A 19,904-nucleotide genomic window follows, 5' to 3' on the forward strand; every position below is an offset into this window, starting at 1 on the left:
TATAATAATGGTTCTTTGTTATGGAGGTAATTATTTTAAGATTTTTTTAAACATTTTCAGGGAAAGCCTCAAATATGACGGATGACTATCCGTATAGTTGGTCCCAAGAGCCTTACCATCCTTCGACCCAGCAATACAAAATGGCCAAGGTGAATATATTATTGAAAACATTGTATAAGTGTAGTGATTACAGTTTTGTTATTTTCTCAACTGGATTTGAATCTTAGAATTCTCGCACGTCAGGTGAGTGATGTGTAAGTTGATTGAAAGGGTTAACCAAATGTTGTTGCTTAATAAGATGATAGTTTTTAACAACTAAAACTACCATATAACTTTGTAATAAAGATGAAGAGAGAATTGAATGAAGAAGCTTGATTTTTGATGAAGTAAAAGTACCTCACCTTTGTTTCTTTGTCTTTTATTGATGAAGTATCTTTCTTTTTCAGTTCATATGCATTTACTTTTTTTTATATTTTGTGAATTTGTTTGAGATTTCCAGATCTAAACGTATCTGTGATTTTCTACAACACTTTCTTTTATGGGTCACGGAAGTGAAATTTTGAAAATTCAGTTTGATATTAAAGATAATTTTTTCATGTCATCCAGTAACATTTTTAATATTCCAACTTATGGAAAAATGTATATAGTGTGGGCATATAGTTTTTTGTCCTAGATATTCTTTATCTTTCAGCATATTATCAAACTGTCATTTCTGCAATTTTAGCAGTACATTGTGGTTTGCACTGTAGTGTGATATGACTATATTTATACACTTCCCTGCAACTAGTTTTTGAGATATGTTTGTTTATTATTTTATTAAGTTTTATTGCAATAAACAATGCGTACACATTTATTTTTAATTTTTCCTGAGAATGCAACTTCTGCAGCAGTATTGAAATTGTAGACCTCGGGTTTTAGCTGCTCATTAAAGTATGGTATATACAATAATCAAGTCAATGAATAGAGATAGTGATAGGTAAAAATTACTTAGTTAATTTTTGTTTTGCTAAATCTTCAAATTGGCTACAAGCTGGACATGCTGGTTTCATTATATTTTGTCCAAACATTTTCTGCCTTCTTGGAGTTGTCAAGTATTTTGTTGTAGTGGAGGTCCACATTCCTGGGATATCTAAATATTTCATCACCCCATAATATAAGTTGTGGTATTGTTGATATTTAATTTTCAGCTACCATTAATTGTATCTTGTAATATGTTTTATGTGTAATCATAGTAATTTGAACAATGCAGCTACTTTTTAAAGTTTTTTACATACACACATAATAGATGTATAGGTAGAAGTAACTTAAACAATGCTATCTTGTCTTCAGGTGTGTCCCGGTCCTGATGGCAAGCTACACATGAACCTCATTTGCCCTGTAAAAGTTGACAGCCAGCCTGAAGGTACTTTACCTGATATTCAGAGCTCACAATATGCTAGAGATTTTTTAAAGCATTTTGCAACTATATCAGAGTTGGAGAAATGTGCAAAACCATTTTTTCTTGCTGTTGGCTTCCATAAGCCTCACATTCCTTTAAAATTTCCTCAGGAATACATAAGTAAGTTCACTGTCTTTGCCATCTCGCTTGTGTACGTAATAATAAGTAATCAGTCTTAACTTCATATTTATATAATTATATTGACAATCAAGTTTATTAAATTCATAAATGTAATTAGGGTGTGACAGATGACACAATTGAGCTAATGTTTGTTTGAAGTTTAAGTTTGTATTGAAAAGGTAAAAATTGTTGTTAGTTATTAAGTCCTTAATTACCAATGCACATGCCTATAATGGCATAAAATGTGATATTGAAAGAGGAATATGGAATCATAATTTTCTTTTAAGTATTGAAGAAATGAACATTATGAATTTAGACACAACAATGTGAATTTTGCTTTTTCAGTTGATATTCACTATAAAATATTTGGAGTATATAGTCTGTCTTCCTGAGGATTCATTCAGATTTATGTTGTTATTGTTACTACAAATGCATGGAGAAAAGATTTCTTTGTTAGAGTTAAAATGTTTGTAATTTTATGAAAAATTCAATTTATCTACATATTCCTTATCAGTGATGTTGGCCTTGGTCTTAATTTTTTGCAGGTTTCAAAAATGAGACTGGCTAAATTTAAAAGCTTTAGTAGTATGTTATGGGATTTGTCATCTAATATGAGCAAATGTATTTTAAATGATGCCTCCACAATATGAAAAACAAAACCTTGAATCTAGCTGCAAAATTATGCAGTCTTAAACAAGGTTTTTTTGCTTTCAAGTACAAGCGTGCATGTGTATGCGTGTGCACACATACACTCGTATGTTATAATGAAAAGTATTTTGTCTTTTCTAGCATGACGAGGCTACAATTTCTTTTCCATATATGCATAACAAATATTTATTGAATAAATATAAAGAAACTGGTTTGTTTGCACATTTATATCTTGTTTGTAGTGCCACCTAGTAACATGCATTAATATTCATTGTATTTGTTATGTTTCCTTTAAATATGCATAGCTTATAAACATCTAAAATGCCAGTTGAGCTTTAGAAATTAAACTACATGTACACAGTGCTAATCTTTTTGTGGGCTGGCAATAAAGTCTCGTGAGACCTGTTTTAATCTTCTGGAGACAAAAGAATAAATGGGTTCTTAAATTGTCAAAAGATTTTGCAAGCATTCAGAGTTATTACAAAAACAAACAAAATGGAAAGAAATGGACAAATAAATTCTTGAATAGTATAACTTATTATTCATACAAGAAAGTTTTTTTAGCTTGTTTTCTGTTATAAATGTATATATTATACATTGCAGATTATTTTAGTAATTATCTTGTTTAGTAATGTAATCCAATATTAAGGCTAGTGAAAAAGGATCAAATATTGACAGTTCTATGAACACATGTATGTGCTTTCCAGTTTGATAAGTTGGATATTTGAATCTTTTTGCCAATATTGCAATGTATTTTAAAATATTTCCATTCACTTAATGAATTGCATATGAATTAGGAAATATCTGTTACTTTAATCATTTTTTGCCACTAAATTTGCATATGGAAAACTTCTGTTAATGCTAGAGATAATCATTGTATTAAAATAGCTTTATTTCTCAGAATTGGTAGTTAGAAGTTGTATATTTTTTATCTGCAATCCTATTTAGACCCTTTCAGTGTAGATTCCTGTACATGGTGAGGGGACCTCCCAGGAAAGGTTGTGTTCTTTCAGTTTACCTCCTCTGGGATCTAAACATCCACCCACGTGTTTGCCATGCATGGCAACCCATGAAGAGGAGAAGAGGATCCTGGTGGTTGAGGGGTCCAACCCTAATGCACCACTTTGGCCTTGAATTCCTGTAGACAGGTGGGCTTTTGGTGGGTCCCCTTGAGTCATTTGGTTGGTCCACTTTGGCTAGGGTCAACCAAATACTAATGTTGAATATTCTTAGCAGGTGTTGTGGACATTTTATCTGATGCTGGCATTTGGGTATAGTGCTCATGAAACCCTGGTGCTGCTGAAGTGTCATTGTTTAATATTGTAGTGTGTCACTTCGTAGGGCTCCATGGTGGGTGGGGTCAGTGGGCACCGAAATATTCCTTTTTTTTATTATGGAGACTCCAAATAAAAACTTAAATAGCAAAAAACAGTTTGTAGAAAAACATCTTAAAGTCTGAGCAGCAATCTTCAACATCTGTAACACCTGTTGTATCTCGTTTTCTTATCCTACATTCTCTTTCACACAAACCTTTAGGGCATATGTCTCCCTTTTTCATTCAGAAGGGACTAGAGGGATTTTCTGGCTCTCCAAAGTCAGTAAAGAAGTTTCGATCTGGTGATATATTGGTGGAAACATCCACATCTGAACACAGTGAACTCCTCTTGCATTCAAAGGTGATTGGGGATATGCCTATTGAGGTTACACTTCACGCTACTTTGAATTCCTCACAGTTTGGTCACCCAAAGACTTCATGTCATTGTTTCTTGATGTGTGCTTGTTGCGGTGGAAAGGACCACAATACCTACGAGTGTGAAACAGTCCCTCATTTGCATCAATTGCAATGGTCCTCCAGGGATCGAAAGTTTCTATTTAAACTGGACATGTCCGTTAAAAAATCAAGTTTGACTGGCACTTTCCCATCTATCACCGGACATCGTGACCGGTGGTCATATTCCTAACATATTTGGACACAAATACATCGTCCCCTCAAAAATAAGTGAGGCAAATGCTGTGTATGCACAGCCCAAAGATTTTGCTTAAAAGTATATTCTATAATCAGTGGAAAATAACTTGCAAAATTTAAGATTTAATTTAAGACAAAAAAAAAAAAAAGCAAATTTTGAAAAAGGGTTGTGAACGCTCACAAAATATGCTCTTTAAGTCACCTTATCCGTGCCTTCCCGGATAGTCACGTGACTGCCAAACATTCACAATGATCTGACCATTGCATCTGATAGTACAAAAATGGGAAAGTCTCACGATCTATTTCAGTTTGGTTTCACGAGCAAGACTAATGAATCAGAATACAATATTATGGAACCCCGAGTGAAAAAACCCCAAGCTTGTTGACCCAAGCCCAAGTGTTAAAGCAAAAACTGTTGCCGCTAGTACTGGCGCTAAGCCTACTCGTCATTTCCAGGATGAATTGGATAGAGGCAAACTATGTCTGGAGTGTAATAATGCTACCAGACTGATGTTTTGCTCAATTTGTCAGGAATATGACCAAAGTAGTGGAAGGCAGAAGAACACCTTCATAACAGGATCTTCCAACCTGAGAGCAAGTGCTGTTAAGGAGCATGAAAATAGTTCTGCCCACAGTTTAAGTTGTCAAGCTAAGACAGCAAAAGAAATGCCTGATTTAACTCCCATGATGAAAGAATTGAGCAAACTTAACCAGACTGAGAAAGATCATTTGCTTGTGCTGTTCAGGACTGCCCTTTATATGGCTTTCAATGCCAAACCATTCAGCAATTTTCAAGAGCTTTTGTTGCTGCAGGAGCACAACTTTGGTATGAACTTAACAGAACATTATGCAAATGACAAACAAGCAGTTATTGTTACGAAGTATATTGCAGAAACAATTAGAATTAATGTCAGATCTCGTCTGCATACCTAATTATTCTTTGGCATTATGACTGACGGCTCAACAGACACTACCAACATTGAGCAGGAGATAGTCTATGTAAGATGGACAGTGACTGTTACCCAGGGGGTTACTGCAGTCAGTTGAGAAGGTTGATTCTGAACACTTGCTAGAGGCACTTAGTTCAGGTAAAGGTTTCTTAATTACCTGGGATGAGAATTTTCTGGATTTATCCTGAATCCCTAATTAAGAAAATTTAAATGGACAATATTTTATGTACATTTGTGTTTTAATTCAGGTTTACATAGTCATTCCATTATTAATATACATCAGTGAAATCTCAAGCATTTTTCAATTGATTTAAACCAAGAAGAACCATACAGAATTGGAGCTTAACCAAGCACAACTAGGTTGATAATAGATAACAGAGCAATTGAATTTTTCAAAGTACAAATTCCTTTTTTTTTTTTTTTCTCAGAAAGTAATTAATATTGGGTATTAATTTTTTGTACTTGCATCATTGTCCATATATGGCAAGTTTCAAGACTGTCTTAAATTAATTATATGCCTGACAGCTGATGGAGGCAGCTGTCAAGTTTGGCACAAATAAAGGACTTGTCAACAGATTAAAGGTGCAAAAACCTTATTTAATAGGGATCCACTGTGTTAGTCACAGATTGGAACTTGCAATTAAGAAGACCATCAAGGACATCCTTTATCTTGATAGTATCTAAACCTGTTCAGAAAACTTGTGGAAGTTTTATGACAATTCACCACAGAACTGGGCTGGCTTCAAAGAAGCTAGTAAAGCCAAGAAAAGGGACAGGAACCAGGTGGGTGGCCTACAAAGAGCATGCTCTGGAGTCAGTTTCTCATAACTGGCCAGCTTTAGCAGAGCATTTGTATCAAGTAAAGCTGCATGACAAAGGGGAATGTGGACAGAAAGCTGCAGGATTATACAGTACTTTGATAAACCTTAAATTCATACTGTACATTGACATATATGTACAGTTCTGCCTGTTTTGACATCTCTTAGTCTCAAAATGCAAGACAATTCTGCTACTGTGAACATTGTTTCTGATAAACTCGCTGTTTGCAAAGAGAAGTTGGGCAATCTGAGTCTTGTTGAGAGATCCCAGAAAATTGTTAAAGAGCTCACAACATGTGAACAAACTGGCAAGTGGTTACTTAGAGGAAAGGTGATTGCTAATAGTGGTCAGACAAGGGCCACAGGCTCAAAACATGTCACAAAAGAGACAGTTGCTCAATCTGTGGCTAAAGAAACTGCCATATTCATATGTAAAATTGTCACATATCTGAATGAGAGATTTGAAGAATTTGATAAGGATTTTATTGGTGCCTTTCAAATTTTTGAACCAAGCAACTGGCCTAAAAGCAAAGTAGCATTGTCATCTTATGGCCATAATGAACTCCAGACACTATTGGACCACTTTGGTGCTTTGCTAGAAGCTAAGTGTTTCAACATTGCAGCTGATATTTGCCAAGCTGACTTACACAAGACACTGCTCAAAGCCACAAGACTTGCCAAATCAGATGAATCCCTAGTGCAAGTGGATTGTGGGCCTACATGTTAAGTCAAATTACTGTTGAGGATGGTAAACCTTTCCCTGGATCAACAGTGTTGACCTTGGTATGTCTCATGCAGGTGATTTCCATGTCATCTGCTGAACCAGAACATGGATTTTTCTAGATGGCAGTTATTAAGGATTACTGGTAGTCCAAATTAATAAATGATTCTCTTGATGACAATAAAATTAGCTAAGAATAAGACCTGTGATCTTGCAAGCTCATAATTACTGTGCAAGTCTGTAGAATCCTGGTGGAAGGACACTAAAAAAAACAGATGATTTGCGAGCCCACATGGAACTCGTACAAGTAGAGACAATAGAGATACTGAGTCTACATCAGCTGATGTCTTAGTACTGGATGACTAAATCTAACAGTTTGATTTATGTGTCATTTTTAATGGATACAAGGCTTGTTGCCACTTGCTTTGAAATAATGTTTCAGTGCCATAATTAAAATGATTGATTTATATAATAATTGTCTCTTCTTGATTTCTTGTTTGCAGTAATGTCTAATGACAATTTTGAGGTGCCTTTCTATAATTTTAAATGTCTGGCAAGTTTCGCTGCCCAGCAGGTCGTGTGTCCTGCTGAAAATTTAGAACATTTCTACCCCTGTTCTCATCCGTTCTACTTTCATTTTTGCCCTAAATGGTTGGAAGAAAAAGAGGTGCAGCATTTGAAAATGATTCATAACATTACTTATCCTGAGGCTTAAAAGATGCTGTCCACCACTTCATCTTGGAGGTATGTTGCTGCAGTTCATTCCATTACTACAGTGGGAGTGCAGACAGATCTGTCTGTGCCTACAGAAGAATTGTTCTCAAAACAAATAGTCTTTTGACCTCCATGGTTAAAAACGTTGATGAATCAACTTCAACACCCATCTCTGTTCCTTACATACATTCCAACAAATCCCAATATCCACTTCCTTTGGTTACAGGTACAGGCATTTCCTCAGATACATCTTCTCCCACCCCAAGATGCAAAATTAATCATTTGTTCACATCCTCAATCACTGGAACCATATTCCAATAGCAAAGACCTGCCCAATTGACCTAGAATGAAAACAGTAAAGAAAAAAAACACTTGGTCGTAAACAGAAGGGCTTTCCAACCAATTCACCCACACATAAATAAAAATGGCCACCTTGATATAGTGGAACTGTCAAGGTTTACGTTTTAATTTGGATGACATCAAAACATTGATTGCTTCCCACCATCCTGTTTGTCTTTTTTTATAGGAAACATTTCTGAAACCTGCCAATACAGTCACTTTTTTGGTGCTTTTCTTTATACAGAAATGACAGGCTGTGTGATGAAGAGTGCATGGATGGGTGGCACTATTGGTTGATCTGCATGTATCCACCCTGTCTTTGACACTCAACACACCATTGAAGGCCGTAGCCATCCATGTTTCCTTGGGTGGTACCATCAATGTTTGTTCTTTCTAACTTTCTCCTGGAGAGACCTATGATCAATTAAACCTTGACACATTTTCCATGATATCCTCGTTCCATGGTGGAGTCCTGTCTGCCACGTAGCACAGAAGGCTCAAAAACTGGCCTGGGATATTTTCCGTAGATATCTCACACTCTTGAACTGCATTGCTTTCCATGTGCTTTGTGGGTAAGACGTCAAAGCCAGAAGGAATCTTGGATTAAGTTCACAACCAGCATATTTTCTACCACCAGTTCCAAAGTCATATGGGACAAGATTCGAAAGGTCAGTGGGCAATATAATTGTGTACCCCTCTCGATCTTGCTCTCTGACGGCCAGGAGGTATTTGATATCCGGAGCATTGCCGATACTCTAGGTGAAAACTTTTGCCAGGTATCTAGTATTGATGCTTCTTTCTCCACCTTCTCAGCCATCAAGACTCTGGCAGAGCAATTGCCTCTTTCCTTTCGAGCTGATTGTCTCTATGACTGTAATTGTCCCTTTACACTGGTGGAACTCAAACTGACAGCACATTGGTTAGACTTAATGATATACACTGAGATGTTGTACCATCTATCTTCTGCTTCTCTTGCCATCCTTCTGGCTGTTTTTAACTGGATCTGGTAGGAGAATGTTTTTCCTGATGCCTAGCACCAGGCTATTGTCCTTCCTTTCTCTAAGCCTGGGAAGGATCCCAAGATTCCTTCAAACTATCATCCAATTGCTTTGATGACCTGTCTCTGTAAGACCTTAGACAGGATGGTTAATGCTCATCTTGTTTGGTTCGTTAGATCAATGAATCAAGCTACATTTAACTTTCTTGCTGTTGTTATGACTCTCAATGACGGCACCATTTTAAACATGTTCTGTCCCAAGGTTTATTCATAATGTTATACAGTGTTATTGGTGATGGTGACACTGTCCACTGTAGAAATGTCTTTAGTTTTTTAAAGGCCATTAATTTTTTTAATGCCATTTAAGTTTTTAATTTATACATTCTACCTTTTTTAATGTGATTCCCTTTTAATAATCAAAGTCTATCTAGTTTGATTTGAAATTAGAAAATGACTGTAACATCAAATTACTCATAGGACTGGAAAGGCCAACTTTAGGTGACTAATGTTGCTATTTGAACTACCTGTTAGTCATCGTGGTGAGTTTTATAATTAAATTTTTGCTGCAAGTCTTTTGAAACTTTTATTACTTTACTCTTTGAAAATGGCCATAACGTCAAGTAACTCAGAACCAGGACTGGACAGGCCAACTTCAGGTCACTGACGGTGGTTTTTGTACTTACCAGTTAATCTTCCTGGCGAGTTATGATAATTACAATTATGCTATAGAAAGTCCTTTACAACTTGTATTACTGTAGTTTTTCTCTTAATGTTGTAGACTAAATGTAAACATTGGTGTTATGCTATTTATGTTTTATTTTACCTTAATTTCCTCTATGCATTCTACTAAATTTACTTTAATTTTAACTTTTTATCAGATGTTTGGTACAGATAGCCTAGTTGCTCTGTGCCATAAAACTTCAAATCAACCAAACAACCTATTTAAATAATATAAAGCAGCAGTTATGAACCTATGGGTCATTGGATTTCTGCAGTTTAATAATGAAAGGTTCCATAATTATGGAAAAGGAGTAGCATCCGAGTATATAGATAGATCACATTGTTGTCTGCAAAGGTAAGGAAAAAAACAGGTTGTACGTGAAAAAAACAGTTTGATAACAACTGACCTAGAGTAGGAATGGGTCACGGTATGTTTATATAAATTGCTAAGTACAAAATAAATTGAAATTTTTTCTTTTTTTTTTTCTTTTACTTAGATCTTTATCCACTGTCATCAATGTCTCTTGCACCAGACCCTCGACTCCCTCATTACATGCCACCTGTTGCTTGGAATCCTTGGATGGATCTGAGAAAACGAGACGATGTCAAAAAATTTAATGTTTCTTTTCCGTATGGTGAACTTCCTGAAAAATTTCAGGTATCTTTGAATCATAACTCCACTTTATATAGGAACATTTTTAGAAAATGTCAACCAGAAAAGGGGCATACCTTATTTCCTCATATTCAACATTGGCTAATCTTAAGGTTTTACATCTACATTTTCTTTGAATTAAATGCTTGTAATAGTAAATAAAAAATTTTATTTATCTAAAGGTTAGATATTTTGATGAAATATGCTGATATAATGTGATTATAATTTTGTTTTTCAGTTTTACATTAACATAACTCTTTTTGTGCAAATAATTCAGAGTGCATTTTATGATGTTTTACAGTATTAAACTTAAAATTTGATTAGAAAACTTTGTTATCAATGTATATCAATAAACTTGGTGTGAAAACATAGTTTGTAATTGAAATGTATATTTCATTTAAGTTTTAACTTCATAATATGGGAAAACAAAATAAAATCTGTCTTCATTTGTCTGTCACGTAATGTTTCTAAGCTTGATTTCTACACTTCAGAATTTTAATCGTCCGATGTAGGCCACAGAAGTTTAAGCATGTTAAAGCATTAATTGTACTTAATTGCAAGTTATAATTTAAAATTTGAATGACCCACCTTTATTTGTTGATATATTGTTGTTTTTCAAACATACTAAATAAGCACTTTCACTCCTTCTAGGACTTTTCAGGATTATTTGTTGATTAACATTACATGGCTGATAGAATTGTTTATATCTAATAGAAAGAGCAGATTCTTCTGTACGTATCTTTTATTCTACATTCAGAGTAGTTTTAAGACATTCTATTCCAAAAAATTTTTCTTTGGGCCCCCAGTATTGTGAAACTGTATTAGGCTTAGGGAAGAAAGTCTTATTCGTATTTAAGTGCAAATGACCGATTGCACACTTTAGTTTAACAAAATTTCTTTTACATGAAATGTCTAAAATTTCACTTGCTTGAGTTTGCTGTGAAACATGATAGATGCTGTTTATGTTAGCTCTATGGGAAACAGCTGGTGAACTCCTACTGTGGGTTATTACTGAAATGGGTAAAAAAAAATACCAACAATGAAACAGATTTGAGAAGGTTAATAGTTTAAACTGTTACAATGCAACATATGGAACTTTCTTATGAACATTGCAGTCAGTGTAGAGGGAAAAAATACTGTTCATTTCATATTTTTGAATGTTGTTTTATATTGTATACTGATTTCTATTTTATACAGTTAGTGTTATATTAGAGAAAAATGAGTTTTGATGTTTATTTAAAACATTCTACATGTTTTGTGAATGAAATGTCAAAGCTGTTAGTGTTTTTATTCTCGCCATAAAAATAACCTTTCACTCAGACTTGTTCAGTAAAAGATTCAGAAGTTTACCAACTAATTTTTGGTATAAATACTCTTTAAATACTTCAGTTTTTATGTACAACATTCTTATAGTTTCTACTTAAAGCTTGACAAATTTTATTAAGATTTACTTAGTAATTTCAGAGTAGTAGCATATATAGTTTTACTTTTTCATGGTTGGTAACATTAACCAACTTTTCTTGATGACGAGAAACACACTTGAAATAAAAATGTATCTTGGAACAGCTGGTATGGTATTAACACTTTTATTGACAAGCAGAGAATGTTTTGACCTTCCTAGGTCATCTTCAGATTAGCAAAGAGAGATCCTGTAACTGATCATTACTGGGTACATGTCTTAGGGAGGAGATTATAAATTAAATGTTTTCAAATAATTCTTATTTGGGAGTGCCAAAATATTTTGTTATAGTAAGAAAAACGGTTTGTATTTTTATTAATGTATTACTATTCACAGCTGCTGATAATGAAAGCTACAATACTACCAGTTGTTTTACCTTTTGAATTGGCATATTCATAGTTATAAGGTCTGTGCATTGATAGAATAAAAATTCTTAAGTAATTTACTGAGCTCAAAACTGTCATTATAGAAATGTTTGCAATATGTAAGTCATGTTGACAAGTACTGTTTTAGGGGATAATTTTGTGTAGAACAAAAAATGTTTTTGGAAACTTCAAGAAAATGACTTTTTTTAACTGAATGAAGACTTTTTTGACATTGTTCATTATTGGCAGCTGAGAACTATTATTGTTTAAGAAAATGTTTATTTTGAAATTTGAAGATAAAAACTATAAATGCAGTGCACTAAAACTTATAAACTTGCCTGGACTAGCAAGATCTTGTTTTTATCGGTTGAATAAATTCATCGATTTTTTTTTTTTTTTTTGATTTTTTTTTTAAGCATCAAATGTCAGAAGTATAAGAAGTATTTGTCATTTTTATGTGATACAGAAAGAAATTAGACAGGGATATTTTGCATCTATTTCATACATGGACGATTTAGTTGGTCAGTTGTTGGGAACATTAGAGCAAACAGGACTTGCAAGCAACACTTTGGTAGTATTTTTGGGAGATCATGGTAAGTAAATAATATTGATTTACTATACGTATACATGTATTTTTGATTTAAGGTCTGTGTGATTATTGTAAATAATTTGTTTAGCCTGTGCAAGATATATCTGAAATTGTGAGAATACATGAAGTTAGATATAATTTCATAGTATAGTTGTAGAGAACTTGCCTTTTATTAAGAGCAGACTTCAGGAAATAAATTATTACAATGATGGTGATGTTGTAAATATGTAATGTAAATTATTAGTTAGAAAGAGGATCAATTACAATAGGAATAGTGGTGTTTCCTAACATGTAAGGTACATTTCATATTGTTGGCTGAAGAAACATTATAATTAATGTTTCTAGTTCACACAATAGAAAATAAAGGAAAAGTTAAAATGAGCTTCCTAAAGATCTTTCATAACCCTTAAAGTGTTTATTTCCCACCATGAAAGTTTGATCAATTCCATAAGTTATTTTGCAATAATGAGAGAGTCGGACATTTTTTTTTTCTTCAAATATTAGTTTCAGTAATTCAGGGTTTGTATTTTTCCTTTCCTATATAGTTGCTTGTATAAATTTAGAGGAATGAATAATTTGCCTTTTTATTATTGTTTGGATGGGACACTAGTAAGCTTATGGACTTATAATGCTAATTTCCAGGGTTTTATTATCCATGGTTTACAGAGCACAGGTCATCCATTGTATAGCTTTGTAATAATGATAAACCAAAACGAACTATCTATTCATAAAAGTATTTGAATCATTACTTTATCAAGAAATTTACAAATTATGTAGCTACTGCACTATGATAAAATAATCAATTAAGATTTATGCTAAAGATTTAGGAACATTACTTGCACAAATCTTTACACTGGAGTGCTTAAAATAAGGTTACAACTATTGATAGACATCTGGTATTCTTTCAAGTACAGGTCATTTGATATTTCAGATTCTGGTATCAAAGTTGGTCATTTCAGTCAATTATCCACCTCCATTGTCCTTCCAACCTTTAGTATTTCCACTACTACCTGTACAGTGGGGTGTGAATTTTCATTTCATGGATACTGGTCATAGGGGTGGTTGTGACAGTTTATCCTGCTATTCCAGTTTATTTGTTGTGTCTAGGACAAGGGAAGTTTGGTTGAGGATCTTTTTTGTTATTGTTGTTTATCTCAACCTATTTTTCAATTCTTCCAGGCCCACATTGGTGTCCTTATCATTTGATGATATTTTTCACCAAGTCTATGGATCTCCAAGTTTCAGGTTTCTGAGATATTTCTCTACATCTCATTGTGAATTAATTTTTTTTTAGCTATGTTTTATGAACAGGGATCAGGTTATACTGTTTGGAGATCTAGTCTTTGGTATAGCATCAGTAACATATGTCTTCTTCTGGGATGTACAAGTTTTCACCATGTTTTTTAAATTCAGATCATCTACCTTCCATCCAATTCCAGACTATGGATCAGACAGTCAGGTTCTTGCTTAAGAGACAGTTTGTGGGCTTCTCTTGAATCTAGTTTTCTTTTGGGTTTTTCTTTGTCTCTTGATTAGATCAGATAATGTTTTCAACTATTGTTAGTTATTCAAAACATCTAAATGTTATGGACTCTCCATTGCAATCCAGTATTTTTGCTGAACAGAATTTTAAATTACTTAATAAGGATTTTATGGTGGTATTTACATGCCTCGTCTCAACAACCATTTCAGACTTTAGCCCTATATATTGTATATCGATTTTTCCTTCATGAGTATTGTTGCTTCTAGCATGCTGATATAATGAGTAGTTGTTGGCATGTTCATAGGATTCTTTATCTATCCCCTTAGGTTCTGCTATACCCTTATTGGCCCTTTCTTTCTAAGTATGGCAACTTAGGAAGGAAATACATCCCTCTCCACAATTCTTTTGCCATCTGTTTCTCAGCTTTGCAATTGATTTGTTCTCTGATCATTCATTTTGTCTTGTCTTGCCAGGAGGTGTTATGTGGCTCACCCTGCCTCTTTTTTTTTTTTTTTTTTGTGGTGATAGTCTTGACTCAGTATTCATTGGAATCCTTCGGTTTCTTGAAATTTCCCTAATATCTTGCAGATGATTTGCAAATACCGATATTACATATTGCGGTCTTCACAAGTGAGGAGTATTTTGAGTTGTTATATCTCATCTATTCTGCACTGTTTACAGTCCAATATTTAAATTTCTCTCAATGCTTTTCTTTCACATTCTTTACATGATCTGGCAGCTTTCTTCTGGGATTTTTCTAGTCTCCACAATGGCTGTTTAGCAACATCTGCTATATTCTGAAGGAGAGGGTGTACTTTTGTGATTAAGTGATGTCCAGACAGTTGTGGTTTTATCAATCTATTTCTGCATTAGCAACAATTTTAACTGTTGTTGCTAATGGTTGCAATAGGCTCTGTAGAAATAAGACATTCCATAGGACCAGCTAGGCACTTACCAGATAGTATTACCATATTATCATGGTCTGTGATTTGAAAACTAGTATGAGTAAAGCTAAAGGGGGTTATACTTGTCTCTGCCAATCATTGAATTGAGTAAATTAAGATGGGTTTCCTTTTTAAAATTTAGGGAATTTTGTTCATCCACTATCTCCTCGTAATTCTGAGTGTGAAGTGACCTCATCTAGGTTCTTGATTGAGCACAGTTTCATGTTCTCTCCATAATTCAAAGGGTAAATTGAGTGCTCTTTGCCTACTTGGTTGGGGTGTGAGGATGGATATTCATAATTGGAAGAACTGGAAGAGTTCTGTTTCTTTGGTTTACTTCATATGTGTGAGTCTGGAGTGTTGTGTTTCAGATTTCTTCAAGTTGAGGAGAAAGTTTATACACTTTAGTGTTGGTTATCTTTTCATTGTGATTCCAGTGGCTCAAAACACATCACTATAGCATCCAATCAAAAGTATGTGTGAGCATTATATACAACACTGTTCCAATAGCCCCAGCCTCCAATGTGTAATATCAGAGCCAAGACTCTTTAATTCCAACCCCAAGTTGGTGAACCTCAGCTTTCTATTTTGGGATGGCTTATAATGATGATTACTTGTTTTATTCCACCATTAATAAATGAACTTGGTTCTGGGTGAAGTGCAATTCCCACATTTGTTCACCACTTTTCTTGATTCTGTGCACATACATTTTGTATAGATCATGCATGCACTGGTTCTTCTACCTTTTCAGTGTGAAATTCTAGCTATAGTGTCAATAGATGGTAAGCATGTTTTAAAGTTAACATTTTCCTAAATTGAAAATGTATTTTGAGTAATGATTTCCTCTGCCAACATTCTCTAAACCCACCTCCTCACTAAGAGCCAGTGTTAGTGAGTGGGATGGTGTCAGACTCAAAAGTGTTATGTTATTTAAGTGAGGTGCTTATACACAGTATCAGGGTAGAGGGTGCATTAACAAGGGTAGAGAGATTTTCAAATTATATATTGCCAAGGATGTTTTAGTGGAGATATGAAAGACTGGAGCATGCAAAACAAATACTTAAGTAGGTAAAGGCAATGTTGAAGAATAGTTGTAGTGTCAGCAGAAGTAAGTATTATTGGAAATGCAGTTTTAAATTAGCAAAATGTAAACTTATGGAATAGTATAGACAATTTTTTTTTTAATCCAGTGATGTGATGTATAGTTCTCAACAATGGATTGTTTTAGATGACCATTTACTCCATACACTGTTACATAATCTTATGGTTAGACATTTCTAAGCCCAATGAACATTAACACCTTAGTAAAACAAATAATTTAAACTATGAAAAAAAAACAATCCTCATAAGGAATAGTAATGTACATGTGGGGAATGTTTCTTAAAATTTTCCCGAAGAAGGCTTAACAAAAACATTGCCCCTATTTCTCTTTCTTTACAGTAACTTTAATCAGTTAAAGATATCTTTATTCTTCCTTGCATTATTGAGCAGATTTTTTTTTTATTTTAATTTTTTGCCTCGCCACTGCAGTAGATAAGGTTTGGTGAAGTAACATCTTTATAGTGTTCACAAATGGCACACTTGGTTGCAATATATATGTATATAAAACTAAAAAAATATTTTTTGTCCTGAAACAGTTTTAGCAATGTCTTCATTTAACCAAGATTTATAAAATCTTAGTATTATACATTCAGTATGTTTTATAAAAAGTTAATTTTTCTTCAGATATGTTAATTGGTTGTTGATGTTTTTGATTATGTTAAAGTACTGGTGTGTGTGTGTTCCAAGTTTCATATTCTTCCATATGATGTTAGTGAGTTTACCTGTAGGTTGGTCTTTAGGAGAACATCAAGAATGGTCCAAGTTCAGTAACTTTGAAGTCGCACTTCAGGTACCACTTCTCATCTCCATTCCACATATCACAGATTTAAAAGATGGGTTTCGTCAACCATTTAGGTATGTTCCAGTTGTGAACAACACATTTAAAAAGGAAAATAGCTTCCATGTAGCTATTAAAGAAAGCTACCGAGAAGTCAATGAGTTAGTCGAACTTGTTGACCTTTATCCAACTTTAGTTGAACTTTCAGAGATTCCTCTTGTTCCACCGTGTTCTCTTACTTCAAATGAAATAGAATTCTGCACAGAAGGCAGCAGTCTCAAGCCTCTGATTGATAAAGCTGTATATGTCACTACATTCTTGGAAAATTCCATCTCATGGAAGAATGCTGTATTCAGTCAATATCCAAGACCATCATTGCAGCCAATGAAAATTAGCGATTCACCTGAGTTAAATAACATCCATATAATGGGTTATACCATGAGAACTAATAAGTATCGTTACACAGAATGGATGGATTTTGATCCAAAAACACTGAGAGCTAATTGGTCTAGTGTACATGCCCAAGAACTATACCTTCATGAAGATGATCCACTAGAAGATCGTAATAAAGCAGGATTCAATGAGTACAAGGAATTAGTTGATAATCTTTCCAAACAGTTAAGAGAAGGTTGGCGAGCAGTACTTCCCAAAGCTCAATAAATACAAATTAGACTGAAATATTCAATTGTGAACATGGAATAAAAGTAAATTAGGTACAGAATTTATTGAAAATATGTTTGTGTTTTTGCAGTTTTAAAGATGTTGTTAAAAATTTATTGTTTTTGTTTCTGGTTATAGTGTTTATTAGAAATATATGGTATTTTTTGTCAAAAAATATATGCATTTTTTGATGTTTTTATACATTCATCATAAACATTTTGAGCTTTATAGCCACTCGCATACAATGAAGATGAGAAATAACTTTTTTTTTTGTAGATCTTAATTTTAATTCCACCTTTTAATATTGATGTGATTAACATAATATCATGAAAGATATAACAATTGGAAAGTTTTGTCAAACAGTTGAATAGTAAAACTGTTTTATGAAAGAAAGTGTAGTTAAAAAATGAAAATGTAAGAGGTTTAAAGCAAAGATTAAATTGAGAAACTGTGCAATATTTACAATCTGATTATTTCTTTAAAAAAATTTGATTTTTTGATAATTATAAATTAATTTTTTTTACAGAAAGATGTTGTTAGAGTTTTTATTTGACAGCAGTTGTTAGGAACAGGTTATGACGTGTAATGAAAAAATAAGTTTAAAAACATTCATATGTTAATATTGAAAAACCTTCTAAACCACTGTGATTTAAATATTTTTAATAGTAATATAATAAATATGAAAATGTGTGATATAATTTGTTTGCATTATTTTTAAACTTCTTTTGATTCAGGCAACATATGTTTAAAATGATTTTTAGAAAAGGCACAGAGCTTTGAGCTTCACAGAGTCTATTAAGAGATTCATTAAGTCTGCATGTTTGAAACTTAGGGTAAAGTGATATTGATTATTTTGAATTTAACACTGAAGTATATGAAAAGATTATATTGAGTTTGTTTGGCATTATGTTTGAAACTAATGTCACAAGTTTTTGACTTGTTTTGCAGTAATTAATATATATCATGTTATTCATTTTGGTTATTGCATTTATTTTGTCTTTACTGTTGATTTGTACACTTGTATACCTATGCATATACTTTTTTTTCTAGAAGGTGTAGTTTATTTTATACGTTTGTTTACACATAGTGCATTATCACAGACATTAGTAGAAGGTAAGGGACCATAGATTAATCCAAGTATTTAAAAATATATTAAACATTGTTAGAACCTTGGAGAATGTGATTTATTGGCATACATCTTTATTAATTATTCATTCTCTCCTTAATGATATATTATACATGTAGTTTAAACACTTGTGCACATTGCATATTTTTAGCATTTTAAAATCAATTTCTCATTCTTTTATGTAACACAACATATTGTGTATATCTGTTTGATAAATACTCGTAACTCACAGCTAAAGCAAAAATATGCTTAATTGAAAAACAGCTTGATTGACTGCTTACATTGTTTTTCTTGAAAATTATACAAAAAAAGTTTCCAAAATGTATTCAAGAGACATACTTGAAGAAGTATTTAGTTTCTTATATGCTACACTTAATTTTGTAGATGTATGCAAGATTTTTGCTTCTTTCTTAAGAGAAAAACATTGGTGTTTCTTGTACAATTACTTTAAACAAATTGAGGTTATTTTTTCTTCAACTATAATAACAAAAGAGATTAAACAAAATCAATTATTATAAAGTTCCTGGTTATTATTAATATATATTTGCAATGGAACATTTTTGCTAGTCATAAATCATTTAATTCTGTATGAAAGAACTATAATTTTTGTTTGTGCAGTAACAAGGTTTTTTTTTATATTTAGTTTTGATATTTTTTAGTTGTATTGTGATTCATCGTATCTGCAATTGTGAACCACATTTGTTTCACAAAAAAATGCCTTAGTGATGGTAGCTTTTTTTAAAATTTCAGAATAGGTACAATGTGTGTGTGTGTGTGTGTGTGTGTGTACTGCTTTGTTGTTTATGATGTTCTGTTAAATAGCTGTAAATTGAAAATATTTTTTCTTTCAACATTAATATGATTGTACAGTTGTTACTTTGATGAGGAAAGGATAAATTTTGTTAGGAGGAACGTGTAAAGCATTATAAGAATGTTATTTCATGGCACACATAGGTGTTGTGTAGAAAAATATGTTTAGCTGTATAAATTGCACATCAAATTTAATTTTTGTTTTGATTTTTAAGACCTTCTCAGTTATTGTTTCCATCATCATGTGTAGTACAAATGTTTTCGTTATTTTTTTTTTGTAATTTTAGACCTATTCTAGATAGTGTGAAGTACTCCTGCATAGTGATTTTTTAAGTGGAGATTTTTAAATTTTACTATGTTCATATGAATTACATGTAATTTACACCTGCAATTAGTGCCATCTATTGTTAAATAAAACAGATGTGTCAACAGTTATAAGTACGGAAATACTATATATTATGGTATAATTAAATTTAAGATGTGTTTAATATTTTCTATCACAAAAA

At 33.0% G+C, this 19,904-nt stretch overlaps 1 protein-coding gene across 10 annotated transcripts in view; it reads left to right on the forward strand.

Moving 5' to 3' along the window:
• Ids (iduronate 2-sulfatase) overlaps nt 1-17,918 on the forward strand; it is a 34,728-nt gene extending 16,810 nt beyond the window's left edge. For 3 of the 10 annotated variants that reach the window (XM_076506697.1, XM_076506696.1, XM_076506698.1), the window contains exons 5-9: nt 61-149; nt 1,330-1,558; nt 9,929-10,089; nt 12,374-12,500; nt 16,738-17,918. In XM_076506697.1, the coding sequence (XP_076362812.1) occupies nt 61-149; nt 1,330-1,558; nt 9,929-10,089; nt 12,374-12,500; nt 16,738-17,462 (1,331 nt within the window). In that variant the 3' untranslated portion in view covers nt 17,463-17,918. The remainder of the gene's footprint in view (nt 1-60; nt 150-1,329; nt 1,559-9,928; nt 10,090-12,373; nt 12,501-16,737) is intronic. The other 7 variants (XM_076506700.1, XM_076506699.1, XM_076506701.1 and 4 more) reach the window with 4 other exon arrangements.
• Nucleotides 17,919-19,904: the final 1,986 nt, after the last annotated feature.

The sequence above is a fragment of the Tachypleus tridentatus genome, chromosome 6 (genome assembly GCF_004210375.1).
Source record: "Tachypleus tridentatus isolate NWPU-2018 chromosome 6, ASM421037v1, whole genome shotgun sequence".
In the NCBI taxonomy this organism is placed as follows: Eukaryota; Metazoa; Arthropoda; class Merostomata; order Xiphosura; family Limulidae; genus Tachypleus; species Tachypleus tridentatus.